Raw genomic sequence first — 15,681 nt, 5'->3', positions numbered from 1 at the left:
TAGTCGTGGTTTAGTTCTTGTTTAGTCCTGGTTTAGTCCTGGTTTAGCCCTGGTTTAGTCCTGGTTTAGTCCTGGTTTAGTCCTGGTTTAGTCCTGGTTTAGTCCTGGTTTAGTCCTGGTTTAGACCTGGTTTAGTCCTGGTTTAGACCTTGTTTAGACCCGCTTTAGTCCTGGTTTAGTCCTGGTTTTGACCTGGTTTAGTCCTGGTTTAGTCCTGGTTTAGTCCTGGTTTAGTCCTGGTTTAGTCCTGGTTTAGTCCTGGTTTAGACCTGGTTTAGATCTGGTTTAGTCCTGGTTTAGTCCTGGTTTAGTCCTGGTTTAGTCCTGGTTTAGTCCTGGTTTAGACCTGCTTTAGTCCTGGTTTAGTCCTGGTTTAGTCCTGGTTTAGTCCTGGTTTAGCCCTGGTTTAGTCCTGGTTTAGTCCTGGTTTAGATCTGGTTTAGTCCTGGTTTAGTCCTGGTTTAGATCTGGTTTAGTCCTGGTTTAGTCCTGTTTAGTCCTGGTTTAGTCCTGGTTTAGTCCTGGTTTAGACCTGGTTTAGTCCTGGTTTAGACCTTGTTTAGACCCGCTTTAGTCCTGGTTTAGTCCTGGTTTAGTCCTGGTTTAGTCCTGGTTTAGTCCTGGTTTAGTCCTGGTTTAGTCCTGGTTTAGACCTGCTTTAGTCCTGGTTTAGTCCTGGTTTAGACCTGGTTTAGTCCTGGTTTAGTCCTGGTTTAGTCCTTGTTTAGTCCTGGTTTAGTCCTGGTTTAGCCCTGGTTTAGTCCTGGTTTAGCCCTGGTTTAGTCCTGGTTTAGACCTGGTTTAGTCCTGGTTTAGTCCTTGTTTAGTCCTGCTTTAGCCCTGGTTTAGTCCTGGTTTAGCCCTGGTTTAGTCCTGGTTTAGTCCTGGTTTAGTCCTGGTTTAGTCCTGGTTTAGTCCTGGTTTAGTCCTGGTTTAGTCATGGTTTAGTCCTGGTTTAGACCTGGTTTAGTCCTGGTTTAGTCCTGCTTTAGTCCTGGTTTAGTCCTGCTTTAGTCATGGTTTAGTCCTGGTTTAGACCTGGTTTAGTCCTGGTTTAGTCCTGGTTTAGTCATGGTTTAGTCCTGGTTTAGACCTGGTTTAGTCCTGGTTTAGTCCTGGTTTAGTCCTGGTTTAGCCCTGGTTTACCCCTGGTTTATTCCTGGTTTAGTCCTGGTTTAGTCCTGGTTTAGTCCTGGTTTAGTCCTGGTTTATTCCTGGTTTAGTCCTGGTTTAGCCCTGGTTTAGTCCTGGTTTAGTCCTGGTTTACCCCTGGTTTATTCCTGGTTTAGTCCTGGTTTAGTCCTGGTTTATTCCTGGTTTAGTCCTGGTTTAGTCCTGGTTTAGTCCTGGTTTAGTCCTGGTTTAGTCCTGGTTTAGTCCTGGTTTAGTCTTGGTTTAGTCCTGTTTTAGTCCTGGTTTAGTCCTGGTTTAGCCCTGGTTTAGTCCTGGTTTAGTCCTGTTTTAGTCCTTGTTTAGTCCTGCTTTAGCCCTGGTTTAGTCCTGGTTTAGCCCTGGTTTAGTCCTGTTTTAGTCCTGGTTTAGTCCTGGTTTAGTCCTGGTTTAGACCTGGTTTAGTCCTGGTTTAGTCCTTGTTTAGTCCTGCTTTAGCCCTGGTTTAGTCCTGGTTTAGTCCTGGTTTAGTCCTGGTTTAGTCCTGGTTTAGTCCTGGTTTAGTCCTGGTTTAGTCCTGGTTTATTCCTGGTTTAGTCCTGGTTTAGTCCTGGTTTAGTCCTGGTTTAGTCCTGGTTTAGTCCTGGTTTAGTCCTGGTTTAGTCTTGGTTTAGTCCTGTTTTAGTCCTGGTTTAGTCCTGTTTTAGTCCTGGTTTAGACCTGGTTTAGCCCTGGTTTAGTCCTGGTTTAGTCCTGTTTTAGTCCTGGTTTAGACCTGGTTTAGCCCTGGTTTAGTCCTGGTTTAGTCCTGGTTTAGTCCTGGTTTAGCCCTGGTTTAGTCCTGGTTTAGTCCTGGTTTAGTCTTGGTTTAGTCCTGGTTTAGTCCTGGTTTAGTCCTGGTTTAGTCCTGGTTTAGTCCTGGTTTAGTCCTGGTTTAGCCCTGGTTTAGTCCTGGTTTAGTCCTGGTTTAGTCCTGGTTTAGTCCTGGTTTAGTCCTGGTTTAGTCCTGGTTTAGCCCTGGTTTAGTCCTGGTTTAGTCCTGGTTTACCCCTGGTTTATTCCTGGTTTAGTCCTGGTTTAGTCCTGGTTTATTCCTGGTTTAGTCCTGGTTTAGTCCTGGTTTAGTCCTGGTTTAGTCCTGGTTTAGACCTGGTTTAGTCCTGGTTTAGTCCTGGTTTAGTCCTGGTTTAGTCCTGGTTTAGTCCTGGTTTAGACCTGGTTTAGACCTGGTTTAGTCCTGGTTTAGTCCTGGTTTAGTCCTGGTTTAGTCCTGGTTTAGTCCTTGTGAATGAAAACACAGACGTCTCCTGGAGTTTTAAACCGTTTTATTTCTTGTTCCGGGTCCTGGTCCGGGTTCAGGTCCTGGTCCAGGTCCTGGTCCAGGTCCTGGTCCCGGTCCTGGTCCGGGTCCAGGTCCCGGTCTGGGTCAGGGTCAGGTTCCGGGTCCAGGTCCTGGTCCTGGTCCGGGTCCAGGTCAGGGTCCGGGTCAGGTGCGACGGGGCGTGGCCACCACCTGGAAGGGCAGCGGCTGAAGGACGACGCCCAGACGCCCGCGCAGGTCGGGGGCGGGGCCTGCGGGCGGGAGGCTGAAGCTGATTCGCTGCAGCAGAGACGACAGGATGAGGAAGAGCTCCAGACGGGCCAATGACTCGCCCACGCACACGCGAGGCCCCGCCCCAAACGGCATGAAGCAGGAAGGAGCGAGCCGGCCGCCCCGCCCATCCAGGAAGCGCTCTGGGGACAAAGGGGAATCACAGGAACATCTGTCTGATCACATACAGGACTGGTGTGTGAGGGACTGACCGGGTCTGAACAGGTCCGGCTGGGGCCAGTCCCTCGGGTCGTGTTGAAGCGCCCACATGTTGACCAGGACCCGCGTCCCGGGCTGCACCGGATGCCCTCCCAGACTGAAACAAACATGTCAGTATTTGTGAATGAATGAAAGACCAGGGAGGCCACAGCCATGTTGGAGTCACTTCCTGGTGTGTGGGCTGGGTCAGGCTGTGCTGTGATACCACCCCCTGGTGGCCGGGGGCGGCTCCAACAGACACTTGTAAACAGGATTCTTATGTAGCTTTGTTTAAACCCGGCTCCAAAAAGTCTTTCTCTAAGAATTGATACGACCCTGTGACAACACGGGTCATGTTTTAACCATGCTAGTTTTTGAAGCTTAACTTACATGTGGAGCTCAGGGCGGTGTGGGTCATGTCAGGGCCACGTGGGTCTCACCTGGTTTGGGTCAGGGCGGTGTGGGTCGGGTCAGGTCTCACCTGGTTTGGGTCAGGGCGGTGTGGGTCGGGTCAGGTCTCACCTGGTTTGGGTCAGGGCGGTGTGGGTCGGGTCAGGGCTCACCTGGTCTGGGTCATGGCCGTGTGGGGGATCAGGACCGGACTGAGGTGTGGGTCGGGTCAGGGTGGGTCGTGTCAGGGTGGTGTGGGTCGGGTCAGGGCTCACCTGGTCTGGGTCATGGCTGTGTGGGGGATCAGGACCGGGTTGAGGTGTGGGTCGTGTCAGGGTGGTGTGGGTCGGGTCAGGGCTCACCTGGTTTGGGTCATGGCCGTGTGGGGGATCAGGACCGGACTGAGGTGTGGGTCGTGTCAGGGTGGTGTGGGTCGGGTCAGGGCGGTGTGGGTCGGGTCAGGGCGGTGTGGGTCGGGTCAGGGCCGTGTGGGTCGGGTCAGGGTGGTGTGGGTCGTGTCAGGGCCGTGTGGGTCGTGTCAGGGTGGTGTGGGTCGGGTCAGGGTGGTATGGGTCGGGTCAGGGCTCACCTGGTCTGGGTCATGGCCGTGTGGGTCGGGTCAGGGCTCACCTGGTCTGGGTCATGGCCGTGTGGGTCGGGTCAGGGCTCACCTGGTCTGGGTCAGGGCCGTGTGGGTCGGGTCAGGGCCACGTGGGTCTCACCTGGTCTGGGTCATGGCCGTGTGGGGGATCAGGACTGTGTGGGTCTGGTCAGGGCGGTGTGGGTTGGGTCAGGGCTCACCTGGTCTGGGTCAGGGTGGTGTGGGTCGGGTCAGGGCTCACCTGGTCTGGGTCATGGCCGTGTGGGTTGGGTCAGGGCTCACCTGGTCTGGGTCAGGGTGGTGTGGGTTGGGTCAGGGCTCACCTGGTCTGGGTCATGGCCGTGTGGGTCGGGTCAGGGCTCACCTGGTCTGGGTCATGGCCGTGTGGGTCGGGTCAGGGCTCACCTGGTCTGGGTCATGGCTGTGTGGGGGATCAGGACCGTGTGGGTCTGGTCAGGGCGGTGTGGGTCGGGTCAGGGCGGTGTGGGTCGGGTCAGGGTGGTGTGGGTCGGGTCAGGGCGGTGTGGGTCGGGTCAGGGCGGTGTGGGTCGGGTCAGGGTGGTGTGGGTCGGGTCAGGGCTCACCTGGTCTGGGTCATGGCTGTGTGGGTCTGGTCAGGGTGGTATGGGTCAGGTCAGGGCGGTGTGGGTCGGGTCAGGGCTCACCTGGTCTGGGTCATGGCTGTGTGGGGGATCAGGACCGGACTCACGGGGCGGATCCTCAGTCCCTCCTGGATCACGGCCTCCACGTAGGGCAGTCTGGTCCGGTCCGAGAGCCGCACCGGTCTCTCCAGCCCCACCTGCTCCTCCAGCTCCCTCTGGGCCCGGGCCTGGACCTGGACCAGAGGAAGCGTTTAGATTTGGGCACAGCCGCTGTAATGCCGGCTCTGACCTCCGGGTGGTGCAGCATGTAGGCGATGATCCACAGTAACGTGGTGGAGGTCGTCTCCACGCCGGCGCCGAAGGTTTCCGCCGCCGTCATCAGGACGTGGTCGTCGGAGATGACCTCTGACCTCTGCCCCTCCTGACCTCGCAACAGCGCCTCCAGCAGGTCACGGGGGTCAGCGCCGAGGTCGGCTTCAGACAGAGAGGCCTGAGAGAGAGAGGGGGGGGAGAGAGGGGGGAGAGAGAGGGGGAGTGAGAGAGGGAGAGAGGGTGGGGGGAGAGAGGAGAGAGGGAGGAGAGAGAGAGGGGGGGAGAGAGAGGGAGAGAGAGGAGAGAGGGATGGAGAGAGAGAGGAGAGAGAGGAGGGAGAGAGAGAGAGAGAGAGGAGAGAGGGAGAGAGAGGAGAGAGGGAGGGAGAGAGAGGAGGGAGAGAGAGGGAGAGAGAGGAGAGAGGGATGGAGAGAGAGAGGAGAGAGAGGAGGGAGAGAGAGAGAGAGAGAGGAGAGAGGGAGAGAGAGGAGAGAGGGAGGGAGAGAGAGGAGGGAGAGAGAGGGAGAGAGAGGGAGGAGAGAGAGGGAGGGGGGAGAGAGGAGAGAGGGAGAGAGAGGGAGAGCGAGGGGGAGAGAGGGGGGAGAGAGAGAGAGAGGGGGGGAGAGAGGGGGGAGAGAGAGAGGGGGGAGAGAGAGGGGGAGAGAGAGGAGAGAGAGAGGGGGAGAGAGGGGGGAGAGAGAGGGGGAGTGAGAGAGGGGGAGAGAGAGGAGAGAGGGAGAGAGAGGGAGAGAGAGAGGGGGGAGAGAGAGAGAGAGAGAGGGGGAGAGAGGGGGGAGAGAGAGGGGGAGTGAGAGAGGGGGAGAGAGAGGAGAGAGGGAGAGAGAGGGAGAGAGAGAGGGGGGAGAGAGAGAGGAGAGAGAGAGAGAGAGAGAGAGGAGAGAGAGAGAGAGCGAGGGGGAGAGAGGGAGAGCGAGGAGAGAGGGAGGGGGGAGAGAGGAGAGAGGGAGAGAGAGAGGCAGAGGGGAGAGAGAGAGAGGGAGGGAGAGAGAGAGAGAGAGGAGAGAGAGAGAGAGAGAGAGAGGGAGAGGAGAGAGAGAGAGCAAGGGAGAGAGAGGGAGAGGAGAGAGGGAGAGAGAGGTGAGAGGGAGGGAGAGAGAGAGGGAGAGGAGAGAGAGAGAGCAAGGGAGAGAGAGGGAGAGGAGAGAGGGAGAGAGAGAGAGGAGGGAGAAGAGAGAGAGAGGGAGGGAGAGAGAGAGAGAGAGGAGAGAGAGAGAGAGAGAGAGAGGGAGAGGAGAGAGGGAGAGGAGAGAGAGAGAGGAGGGAGAAGAGAGAGAGAGGGAGGGAGAGAGGGGGGAGAGAGGGGGAGAGAGAGAGAGAGAGGGAGGGGGGAGAGAGAGGTGAGAGGGAGGGGGAGAGAGAGAGAGGAGAGAGAGAGGAGAGAGAGAGGGAGGGAGAGAGAGGGGGGAGAGGAGAGAGAGGAGAGAGAGAGAGCAAGGGAGAGAGAGGGAGAGGAGAGAGGGAGAGAGAGAGAGGAGGGAGAAGAGAGAGAGAGGGAGGGAGAGAGGGGGGAGAGAGGAGAGAGGGAGGGGGGAGAGAGGGAGAGAGAGGAGAGAGGGAGGGGGGAGAGAGGGAGAGGAGAGAGAGAGAGAGAGAGAGAGGTGAGAGGGGGGGAGAGAGAGAGAGAGAGAGAGAGAGGGAGGGAGGAGAGAGAGAGAGAGGAGAGAGAGGGGGGAGAGGAGAGAGAGGAGAGAGAGGAGAGAGAGGAGAGAGAGGAGAGAGGGAGAGAGGAGAGAGAGAGGAGAGAGAGAGAGAGAGAGAGGCAGGGAGAGGCGTTCTCAAGACTGACCCAAACATCTTCATCATCATCATCATCAGGCGCCTCCACAAACTAAAATAAACAGTTCCGCCACATTATGTGAGTAATTGGAGAACTTTATACGACTAGTTTGGTCCTGGAGAACTTTATAGAACTGGTTTGGCCCTGGAGAACTTTATAGAACTGGTCTGGCCCTAAAGAACTTTATAGAACTGGTTTGGCCCTGGAGAACTTTATAGAACTGGTTTGGCCCTGGAGAACTTTATAGAACTGGTTTGGCCCTAGAGAACTTTATAGAACTGGTTTGGCCCTGGAGAACTTAATAGAACCATGTGAGAAAGGCGGTACCTTGTGCTGGTCCAGTTTGCTCTGCAGGAGTCCGTCTCTCACTGTGATGCACTGCTTCAGTTTCCTCAGAGAAGCACTCGGGAAACGCTGAGCAGAAACATCACAGATTCAAAACATCTTCACCCCCGTCCTTAAACCGAGCTGAATCCTAAAAACATCCCTGCGTCCTGACCTGTAACCATGGAAACAGGTCGACCAGCCCCCCCCTGGCGATGGTCTCCACGATGCCGTTGTTGTAGCGGATCACCTGGTGCAGCTCGGCGTCCTGCGGCCCGTAGGTGGCGCTGAACACCAGGGTGCAGACCACGTTGGTGACGGCGCGGGTCACGGCGGCCGCAGGGTCGAACGCCCGCGACCCAACGGACCCCAACTCCGCCACCAGGTCGTCCACGCAGCCATGGACTGAGGAGAGACGCACTCGTTTAAAGTATCTACGGACAGCGCCTCTAGTGGAGAGCGGGGGAAATCCTCCTCATTTCAATTTCCAACTATCTAACGGTAAATAACTTTTGTCACTGCTCTAGGTTGTTTATTGTGGGTCTAAAGCAGTGAAATGGAGTGCGTTGCTCAAGAGTCGGGGTAAAATGAGGTCTTTCAACACTGATTAGCATTTCCCGAGGACCAGGAGAAGCTTAAAGGAGGAGCTTAAAGGAGGAGCGGGGAACAGTTACCGATGTCCTGCAGGCGTCCTCCCTCTCCGAACAGGGAGAGGGCGCTGTGGACCAGGCGGCGGTGAGACTTCCAGAGAGCGGAGTAATCACAGAACGCGATGTCCTTCCCCCCGCGGGTCAGCAGCTCCGTGGTCACCTGAGGAGAGAGAGACCAGTCCAGATGTTTACCATGTGACGTCACGAGGAGCCCGGTCTGCAGAAACAACGTCGTAGTGTGCGTACTACCTAGTGTGTACTGCCTAGTGTGTACTGCCTAGTGCGTAGTGCTTTGTGTGTACTGCCTAGTGTGTACTGCCTAGTGTGTACTGCCTAGTGCGTACTGCCTAGTGCGTATGTCTTAGTCCGTACTGCCTAGTGTGTACTGCCTAGTGTGTACTGCCGAGTGTGTATGTCTTAGTCCGTACTGCCTAGTGTGTACTGCCTAGTGTGTACTGCCTAGTGTGTACTGCCTAGTGTGTACTGCCTAGTGTGTACTGCCTAGTGCGTACTGCCTAGTGCGTACTGCCTAGTGCGTACTGCCTAGGGTGTACTGCCTAGTGTGTACTGCCTAGGGTGTACTGCCTAGTGAGTACTGCCTTGTGCGTACTGCCTAGTGTGTACTGCCTAGTGTGTACTGCCTAGTGAGTACTGCCTTGTGAGTACTGCCTATTGCGTACTGCCTAGTGCGTACTGCCTAGTGTGTACTGCCTAGTGTGTACTGCCTAGTGTGTACTGCCTAGTGTGTACTGCCTAGTGCGTACTGCCTAGTGCGTATGTCTTAGTCCGTACTGCCTAGTGTGTACTGCCTAGTGTGTACTGCCTAGTGTGTACTGCCTAGTGTGTACTGCCTAGTGTGTACTGCCTAGTGTGTACTGCCTAGTGAGTACTGCCTTGTGTGTACTGCCTTGTGCGTACTGCCTAGTGTGTACTGCCTAGTGTGTACTGCCTAGTGTGTACTGCCGAGTGCGTACTGCCTAGTGCGTACTGCCGAGTGCGTACTGCCGAGTGCGTACTGCCTAGTGTGTACTGCCTAGTGTGTACTGCCTAGTGCGTACTGCCTAGTGAGTACTGCCTAGTGTGTACTGCCTAGTGTGTACTGCCGAGTGCGTACTGCCTAGTGTGTACTGCCTAGTGTGTACTGCCTAGTGTGCACTGCCTAGTGTGTACTGCCTTGTGTGTACTGCCTTGTGTGTACTGCCTAGTGTGTACTGCCTAGTGAGTACTGCCTAGTGCGTACTGCCTAGTGCGTACTGCCCAGTGTGTACTGCCTTGTGAGTACTGCCTAGTGTGTACTGCCTAGTGTGTACTGCCTAGTGTGTATTGCCTAGTGCGTACGTCTTAGTGAGTACTGCCTAGTGTGTACTGCCTAGTGTGTACTGCCGAGTGTGTACTGCCGAGTGTGTACTGCCTAGTGTGTACTGCCTAGTGAGTACGTCTTAGTGAGTACTGCCCAGTGCGTACTGCCTAGTGCGTACTGCCTAGTGTGTACTGCCGAGTGTGTACTGCCTAGTGTGTACTGCATAGTGAGTACTGCCGAGTGTGTACTGCCTATTGTGTACTGCCTAGTGAGTACTGCCTAGTGCGTACTGCCTAGTGCGTACTGCCTAGTGCGTACTGCCTAGTGCATACTGCCGAGTGCGTACTGCCTAGTGCATACTGCCCAGTGAGTACTGCCTATTGTGTACTGCCTAGTGCGTACTGCCTAGTGCGTACTGCCTAGTGTGTACTGCCTAGTGCGTACTGCCTAGTGCGTACGTCTTAGTGAGTACTGCCGAGTGTGTACTGCCTATTGTGTACTGCCTAGTGAGTACTGCCTAGTGAGTACTGCCTAGTGCGTACTGCCTAGCGTGTACTGCCTATTGTGTACTGCCTAGTGTGTACTGCCTAGTGCGTACTGCCTAGTGTGTACTGCCTAGTGAGTACGTCTTAGTGAGTACTGCCTAGTGAGTACTGCCTAGTGTGTACTGCCTAGTGTGTACTGCCGAGTGTGTACTGCCTAGTGTGTACTGCCTAGTGCATACTGCCGAGTGCGTACTGCCTAGTGTGTACTGCCTAGTGCGTACTGCCTAGTGCGTACTGCCTAGTGTGTACTGCCTAGTGCGTACTGCCTAGTGTGTACTGCCTAGTGCATACTGCCGAGTGCGTACTGCCTAGTGTGTACTGCCTAGTGCATACTGCCCAGTGAGTACTGCCTATTGTGTACTGCCTAGTGCGTACTGCCTAGTGCGTACTGCCTAGTGTGTACTGCCTAGTGCGTACTGCCTAGTGCGTACGTCTTAGTGAGTACTGCCCAGTGCGTACTGCCTAGTGTGTACTGCCTAGTGAGTACTGCCTAGTGAGTACTGCCCAGTGCGTACTGCCTAGTGCATACTGCCTAGTGAGTACTGCCTAGTGCGTACTGCCTAGTGAGTACTGCCTAGTGAGTACTGCCTAGTGCGTACTGCCTAGTGTGTACTGCCTAGTGCGTACTGCCTAGTGTGTACTGCCTAGTGTGTACTGCCTAGTGCGTACTGCCTAGTGTGTACTGCCTAGTGCGTACTGCCTAGTGTGTACTGCCTAGTGAGTACTGCCCAGTGCGTACTGCCTAGTGCGTACTGCCTAGTGCGTACTGCCGAGTGCGTAATGCCGAGTGCGTACTGCCTAGTGTGTACTGCCTAGTGTGTACTGCCTAGTGCGTACTGCCTACTGTGTACTGCCTAGTGCGTACTGCCTAGTGTGTACTGCCTAGTGTGTACTGCCTAGTGCGTACTGCCGAGTGCGTAATGCCGAGTGCGTACTGCCTAGTGTGTACTGCCTAGTGTGTACTGCCTAGTGCGTACTGCCTACTGTGTACTGCCTAGTGCGTACTGCCTAGTGTGTACTGCCTAGTGTGTACTGCCTAGTGTGTACTGCCTAGTGTGTACTGCCTAGTGCGTACTGCCTAGTGTGAACTGCCTAGTGTGTACTGCCTAGTGCGTACTGCCTTGTGCGTACTACCTATTGTGTACTGCCTAGTGTGTACTGCCTAGTGTGTACTGCCTAGTGTGTACTGCCTAGTGCGTACTGCCTAGTGTGAACTGCCTAGTGTGTACTGCCGAGTGCGTACTGTCTAGTGTGTACTGCCTAGTGCGTACTGCCTAGTGTGTACTGCCTAGTGTGTACTGCCTAGTGTGTACTGCCTAGTGCGTACTGCCGAGTGCGTCCTGCCTAGTGAGTACTGCCTAGTGTGTACTGCCTAGTGTGTACTGCCTAATGTGTACTGCCTAGTGTGTACTGCCTAGCGCGTACTGCATAACAGGAAGTACCATTTTTGGGCGTCCGGCGAAGTCCCGCCCCCTCGTCAGGAGCACCTCCTTGGCCAGGTTGTAGCTGTTCACCACCAGAGTGAAGTGGGGCCCCAGCTGCATGGAGAACAGGGGCCCCAGCCTGCAGCACAGCGGGAAACACGTCAGATGCCCTTCCTCCCACGGCCAAGGCCCAAAGTCCGAGCTCCAGGGCCTCGGACCAAGGTCGGCCCCGTCCCCGTCAGGCCAGGGAGTCACTTTTACCCAAGCATTTTATAAAGTGCTTTTTATAAATAATGAGGAGAATAAATAAGTGTGAAAAACTCAGAATCTGCTCATATAATAATAATAATAATAATCCATGATCACAGGGAACCACTTTCATCCGGGTTCATAAAAACTCGCATAATTAAACACAAACATATGTAATAAAAATGTTTGGGAATTGAACCCGCGTACCGTTTGGAGATCCGTGTGAAGAGCAGGTGAGGGGGCAGCCCCGCGGCGCCGACCCAGGGGAGGCTGCCCAAGACGGGGATACTCGGCAGAGCGGGCACCCCCCCGGCTCTGGAGGAACCACCACCACCACTGCTGCACTTCCACAGGAGGAGGACGAAGACCAGGAGAGAGAGGAGGGAGAGGAGGGAGAGGGGGAGAGAGGGGGAGGAGAGGGGAGGCAGGAGAGAGGAGAGAGATGAGAGCAGACGAGTGGACATGGTCAGAGTGAGGAGAGAGAGGGAGGAGGGGGTTTAAAGGAGAGGGAGGAGAGAGAGGGGAGGAGAGAGAGGGGGAGGAGGGGGTTTAAAGGAGAGGGAGGAGAGAGAGAGAGGAGGGAGAGGGGGAGAGAGGAGGGAGAGAGGGAGGGAGGAGGGGGTTTAAAGGAGAGGGGGGTGAGGGAGGGGAGGAGAGAGAGAGAGGAGGGAGAGGGGGAGAGACGGGGGGAGAGAGAGAGAGAGGGGAGGAGAGAGAGAGGAGAGGGGGGGGCGGGCCCAGAGGTCAGGGGGATGTAGAGATGACCTTCCCGTTATCAGAATTTGGACAAATAAACCTCGGACCAAGGACCAAACGCAAACTGTTTTAGTTCAGTCTGACGTCAGTGAAATCACACACACACACACACACACACACAAGAACACACACACACACACACACACACACACACACACACACACACACACGTCCTTCACCTGGATTAAAGAAAGAAACGAGTCAAACTTTCCCCCAGTTTTTGTCTTTTTATTGTTATATCGTCACACTTTGTTACGAGGCTGGTTTAGTTTCACACACTCTTTAAACGCAACACGACCAGCGCCGGCTCCGCAACCGACGACGCCATCGTCACCGACAACGCCACCGACAACGTCATCGTCACTGACAACGCCACCATCATCACCGACACCCTCACACCGTGGATCAGGGAAATCCTTCCGTCCCCGTCGTGTTTGTAAAACATCATAATCTGTGGAGAAACTCTTCAAACTGCGATTCCCTCGTTTGGCTTCGGAGCCGTTCGTGGAGCTCGTCTAAAGTCGTTTATTTTATATTTATGCTAAAGTGGGCGGTTCCTTTGCCGACGCTGGTCCACTCACAGATAAACACGGTTCTGTAAAAAAATAAAATAATAAACTCAAGTTAAAGTCCCGGATCTGGAGGCGAACGAGGCTCTGCAGCAGCGGAGAGGGAAACGCGATCCCGATACGAGACACCGATACCGATACCGATACCAACGACACATGCTGTTTTTGAACATGCACTATAGCAGTGGTTCCCAAAGTGGGGGACCCCTCAGGGTGGGGTCCCCAAAGGATTTCAACATGAAACAAAGAAAGAAAGAAAAATGCTGCTGTTTTTAGTGCCTTGTTTAGCGTAAACCAGCAGATAATTAATGAAATCCCTTCAATTATTCAACAGTTTAGATTCATATTAACTTGATTATAACATGTTTTTCTTCCATAAAGTGGCGTAAGAGGCAATAACTTTATACAATGGGGGTCCCCAGTTGTTTATGTGTCCATTTTAGGGACACATAAACTGTGCTGGAGGGCCAAAACCGGCCCTCCAGCACAGAACTTCCGGCCCCCAATATTATTTTGAGAAATATTATTATGCAGATAAGGGATCAAATACCTGTTGAAGTACTTTTGATAGTGTGTTTTTTAAGCGTCAGTGCAGAACATCCCACTTCATATATCAGCTGAGAGTTTGCGTCACCAAGGCCGATTTTCATCATCGCCAAAACACTGAGGCCGAACTAAAGTCAAGAACCATTTGTACACCTGTGGTTCTGAAGTGGGCCGGCTCCGAGACCCGCTTTACCTTAATAACAAGCCCAAGTAAACTATAGTTTGTCATATATTGTATAAAATGTTGAAAAAAAGGCTCGTGACCCACTTTTTTCAGAATCCCTGTCTTACATTATATATGACGGGGTGAGGCAACGTCAGGCCCGGGGGCCAAATCCGGCCCTCCAGCACAGAACCTCTGGCCCCAATATGATTTTGAGAAATATTATTATGCAAATAAGGGATCAAATACCTGTTAAAGTACTTTATATGGTGTATTTTTTAAATGTCAGTGCAGAACATCCCCTTGGTCATATACAATGTAGAACAGTGATTCTCAAAAGTGGGTCGCGAGCCTATAAGGAACATTTTTTTCAGTATTTTCCATCTGAAACACAGAAACACACTGGAGTCTGTTTAAATTCATATTATTGGGCTGTTTTGATCATAATTTCAGTCTCCAAAGCAAATCCACGACTTACAATACAATATTATATACAATATATGACAAACTATAGCTCATATAGGCGGCAGCTTGTCATGAAGGTAAAGGCGGGTCTCGGAGCCGGCCCACTTTAGAACCACAGGTGTAAAAATGTGACCTTTCGTGACCTTTCGACAGAGAGTTGGCAATTAAAGGGTTAAACAGCTGTATTTTAATTAGTTTGAAAAGAGAGAGTCTGAATATATCAGTATCTTCATTGAGTTATAGCTTTGTTTTTGTGTGGAACATCCTCTAAAGCCTCACTGGAAGAATAAATCGTATCATATCGTATCGTATCGAGCAGCGACTCGTTCCCTGGTCCGCTGCTGCAGAGCGAGCCGCCCTCAGACCCGCGACTCCGCCCATTCGCACGTTTTGGAAACAGCACTCGGAGCTAAACGCTAAACAGTTTTAACAGTATCCAGTAAAAATGGCACAGCAAAAAACCAGGTTAAGAGTTCGTCGTAAACAAAAAAGAAAATGATCGGATTAATATCGTCAGAAAAAACCACAACAAAGCACAACACCGACTGTTCCCCGGCGAGTCCGTGGCGAGTCCGCGAGCAAACCCCGCCTCCAAACGTGGCAGAAGTTACAAAAAAGGGAAAACAAAGCGGCGGCGGCGGCGGCGGCCTCATCCCACTCCGAGGGGGACTTAGATCCGGTCCGGGTTTTCCAGCGGATGAGGAGTTGTGGCGATGCAGCATGGGAAACAGGGAAACAGGGTTCGAACTTCGGCCAAAGCGGGAAAAAAAACGGCGCCCGAGACTTTCCTACATCTGGTGAAACCGCGGTTCTACTTTATTAGAAATTACATTCAAATTTCAAACCCCATCCTCTAGAGGGCGCTGCTGTGTTTGGCGACGGGACTTTTACAGGAACAGTGACGTTTTGCTGCTGAAAAATATTGCTCTCGCTTCACTCGGCGTTTTACAAAAAAATAGCTTTCCCCCGAAATATCCACAAAACGTTTTTTTTTACATGGAGTTCACGTTCGGCCGAGGCTCCGGGGGCGGCGGCTTCAGGGGGCGGCGGCTTCAGGGGGCGGCGGCTTCAGGGGGCGGCGGCTTCACGGACACTTCCCCAGAAATGTGATTCACGATCGGCTTGTTGCACAATGTGGCTACGCTAGTTCCTCTGAGCTGAAGCTGTGGGCGCTAGCACTTCCTGTTTGTATTAATGTTTGTTTTGTTTTTGTTTGTTTGTTTACTTTATTGTCCCCGTAGGGAAATTTGTCCTCTGCATTTAACCCAACCCATAATTTCCATTAAGATGAGCTCAGACCAGTGAGTTCCTGGTAGAAATATTTCCATAGAGGAGACGTTTATGTTTGTGAGGATCAGGGAGTTTGTCATGAAGCTAAAGGCTAATTTAACCTCTTAACTCCCGCCTGAACCGAGAGGATCTTTCTCCTCACGTCATCACATTTTTTTTCCATTTTTTTGTTGTTATTTTTTGTCACATTTTTTAGCTTTATTATTTTTTTTCCAATTTTTATCACATTTTTGGTCATTTTTTGTCCATTTTTTAAATCAATTTTTCGTCATTTTTCGTCATTTTTTCATCAAATTTTAGTCATTTTTTCATCCATTTTTTTGTCATTTTTTTGTCATTTTTTTTGTAATTTTTGGTCACATTTTTGTCATTTTTCGTCAATTTTTTGTCAATTTCTTGTGACATTTTTGCCACATTTCCATCATTGTTTTCGTCGAGAAAACGTGCTCGGTTCAGGTGGGAGTTAAGCGGTTAATGCTTTACACAACTTGAAATAGTGCCTTTATATATATTTTTTTATAGCATGTTAGCCTTTAGCTTCAAGACAAACTATCAATCCTTCATGATCACAGGCGTCTCTGATCTGAACTTCATGATTTGAACTCAATAAATGATCGTCTACCGGGAACTCACCGCCCACAACATAATCTTTAGAAAATAGGATTATTATTCCAGGAAAAGAAAACAGACAGGAAGTCCAGGCGCTCACAGCTTCAGGTCAGAGGAACTAGCGTAGCCACACCGTGCAACAAGCCAATCAGGGCTGAGAACAGTTAAACAATGACACGGAGTCGTTTA

General features: G+C 52.4%; 1 protein-coding gene across 1 annotated transcript; it reads right to left on the bottom strand.

Annotated features, from left to right (window-relative positions):
* Positions 1-2,594: 2,594 nt before the first annotated feature.
* Positions 2,595-12,295, bottom strand: cyp17a2 (cytochrome P450, family 17, subfamily A, polypeptide 2; the record flags this gene model as incomplete). The annotated part of the gene is made up of 10 exons (XM_079580640.1): positions 2,595-2,844; positions 2,914-3,017; positions 4,556-4,725; positions 4,782-4,982; positions 6,930-7,016; positions 7,102-7,331; positions 7,601-7,736; positions 10,864-10,984; positions 11,302-11,438; positions 12,128-12,295. 10 exons carry the CDS (start codon positions 12,293-12,295, stop codon positions 2,597-2,599), a joined length of 1,602 nt encoding a protein of 533 aa, XP_079436766.1. The 3' UTR covers positions 2,595-2,596.
* Between the last annotated feature and the right edge of the window lie 3,386 nt (positions 12,296-15,681).

Source organism: Gobius niger, assembly GCF_951799975.1.
Source record: "Gobius niger genome assembly, chromosome: 21".
Classification (NCBI taxonomy): Eukaryota; Metazoa; Chordata; class Actinopteri; order Gobiiformes; family Gobiidae; genus Gobius; species Gobius niger.
Note: the sequence above shows the minus strand (reverse complement) of the source record. Positions and strands in the feature narration are given on the sequence as shown.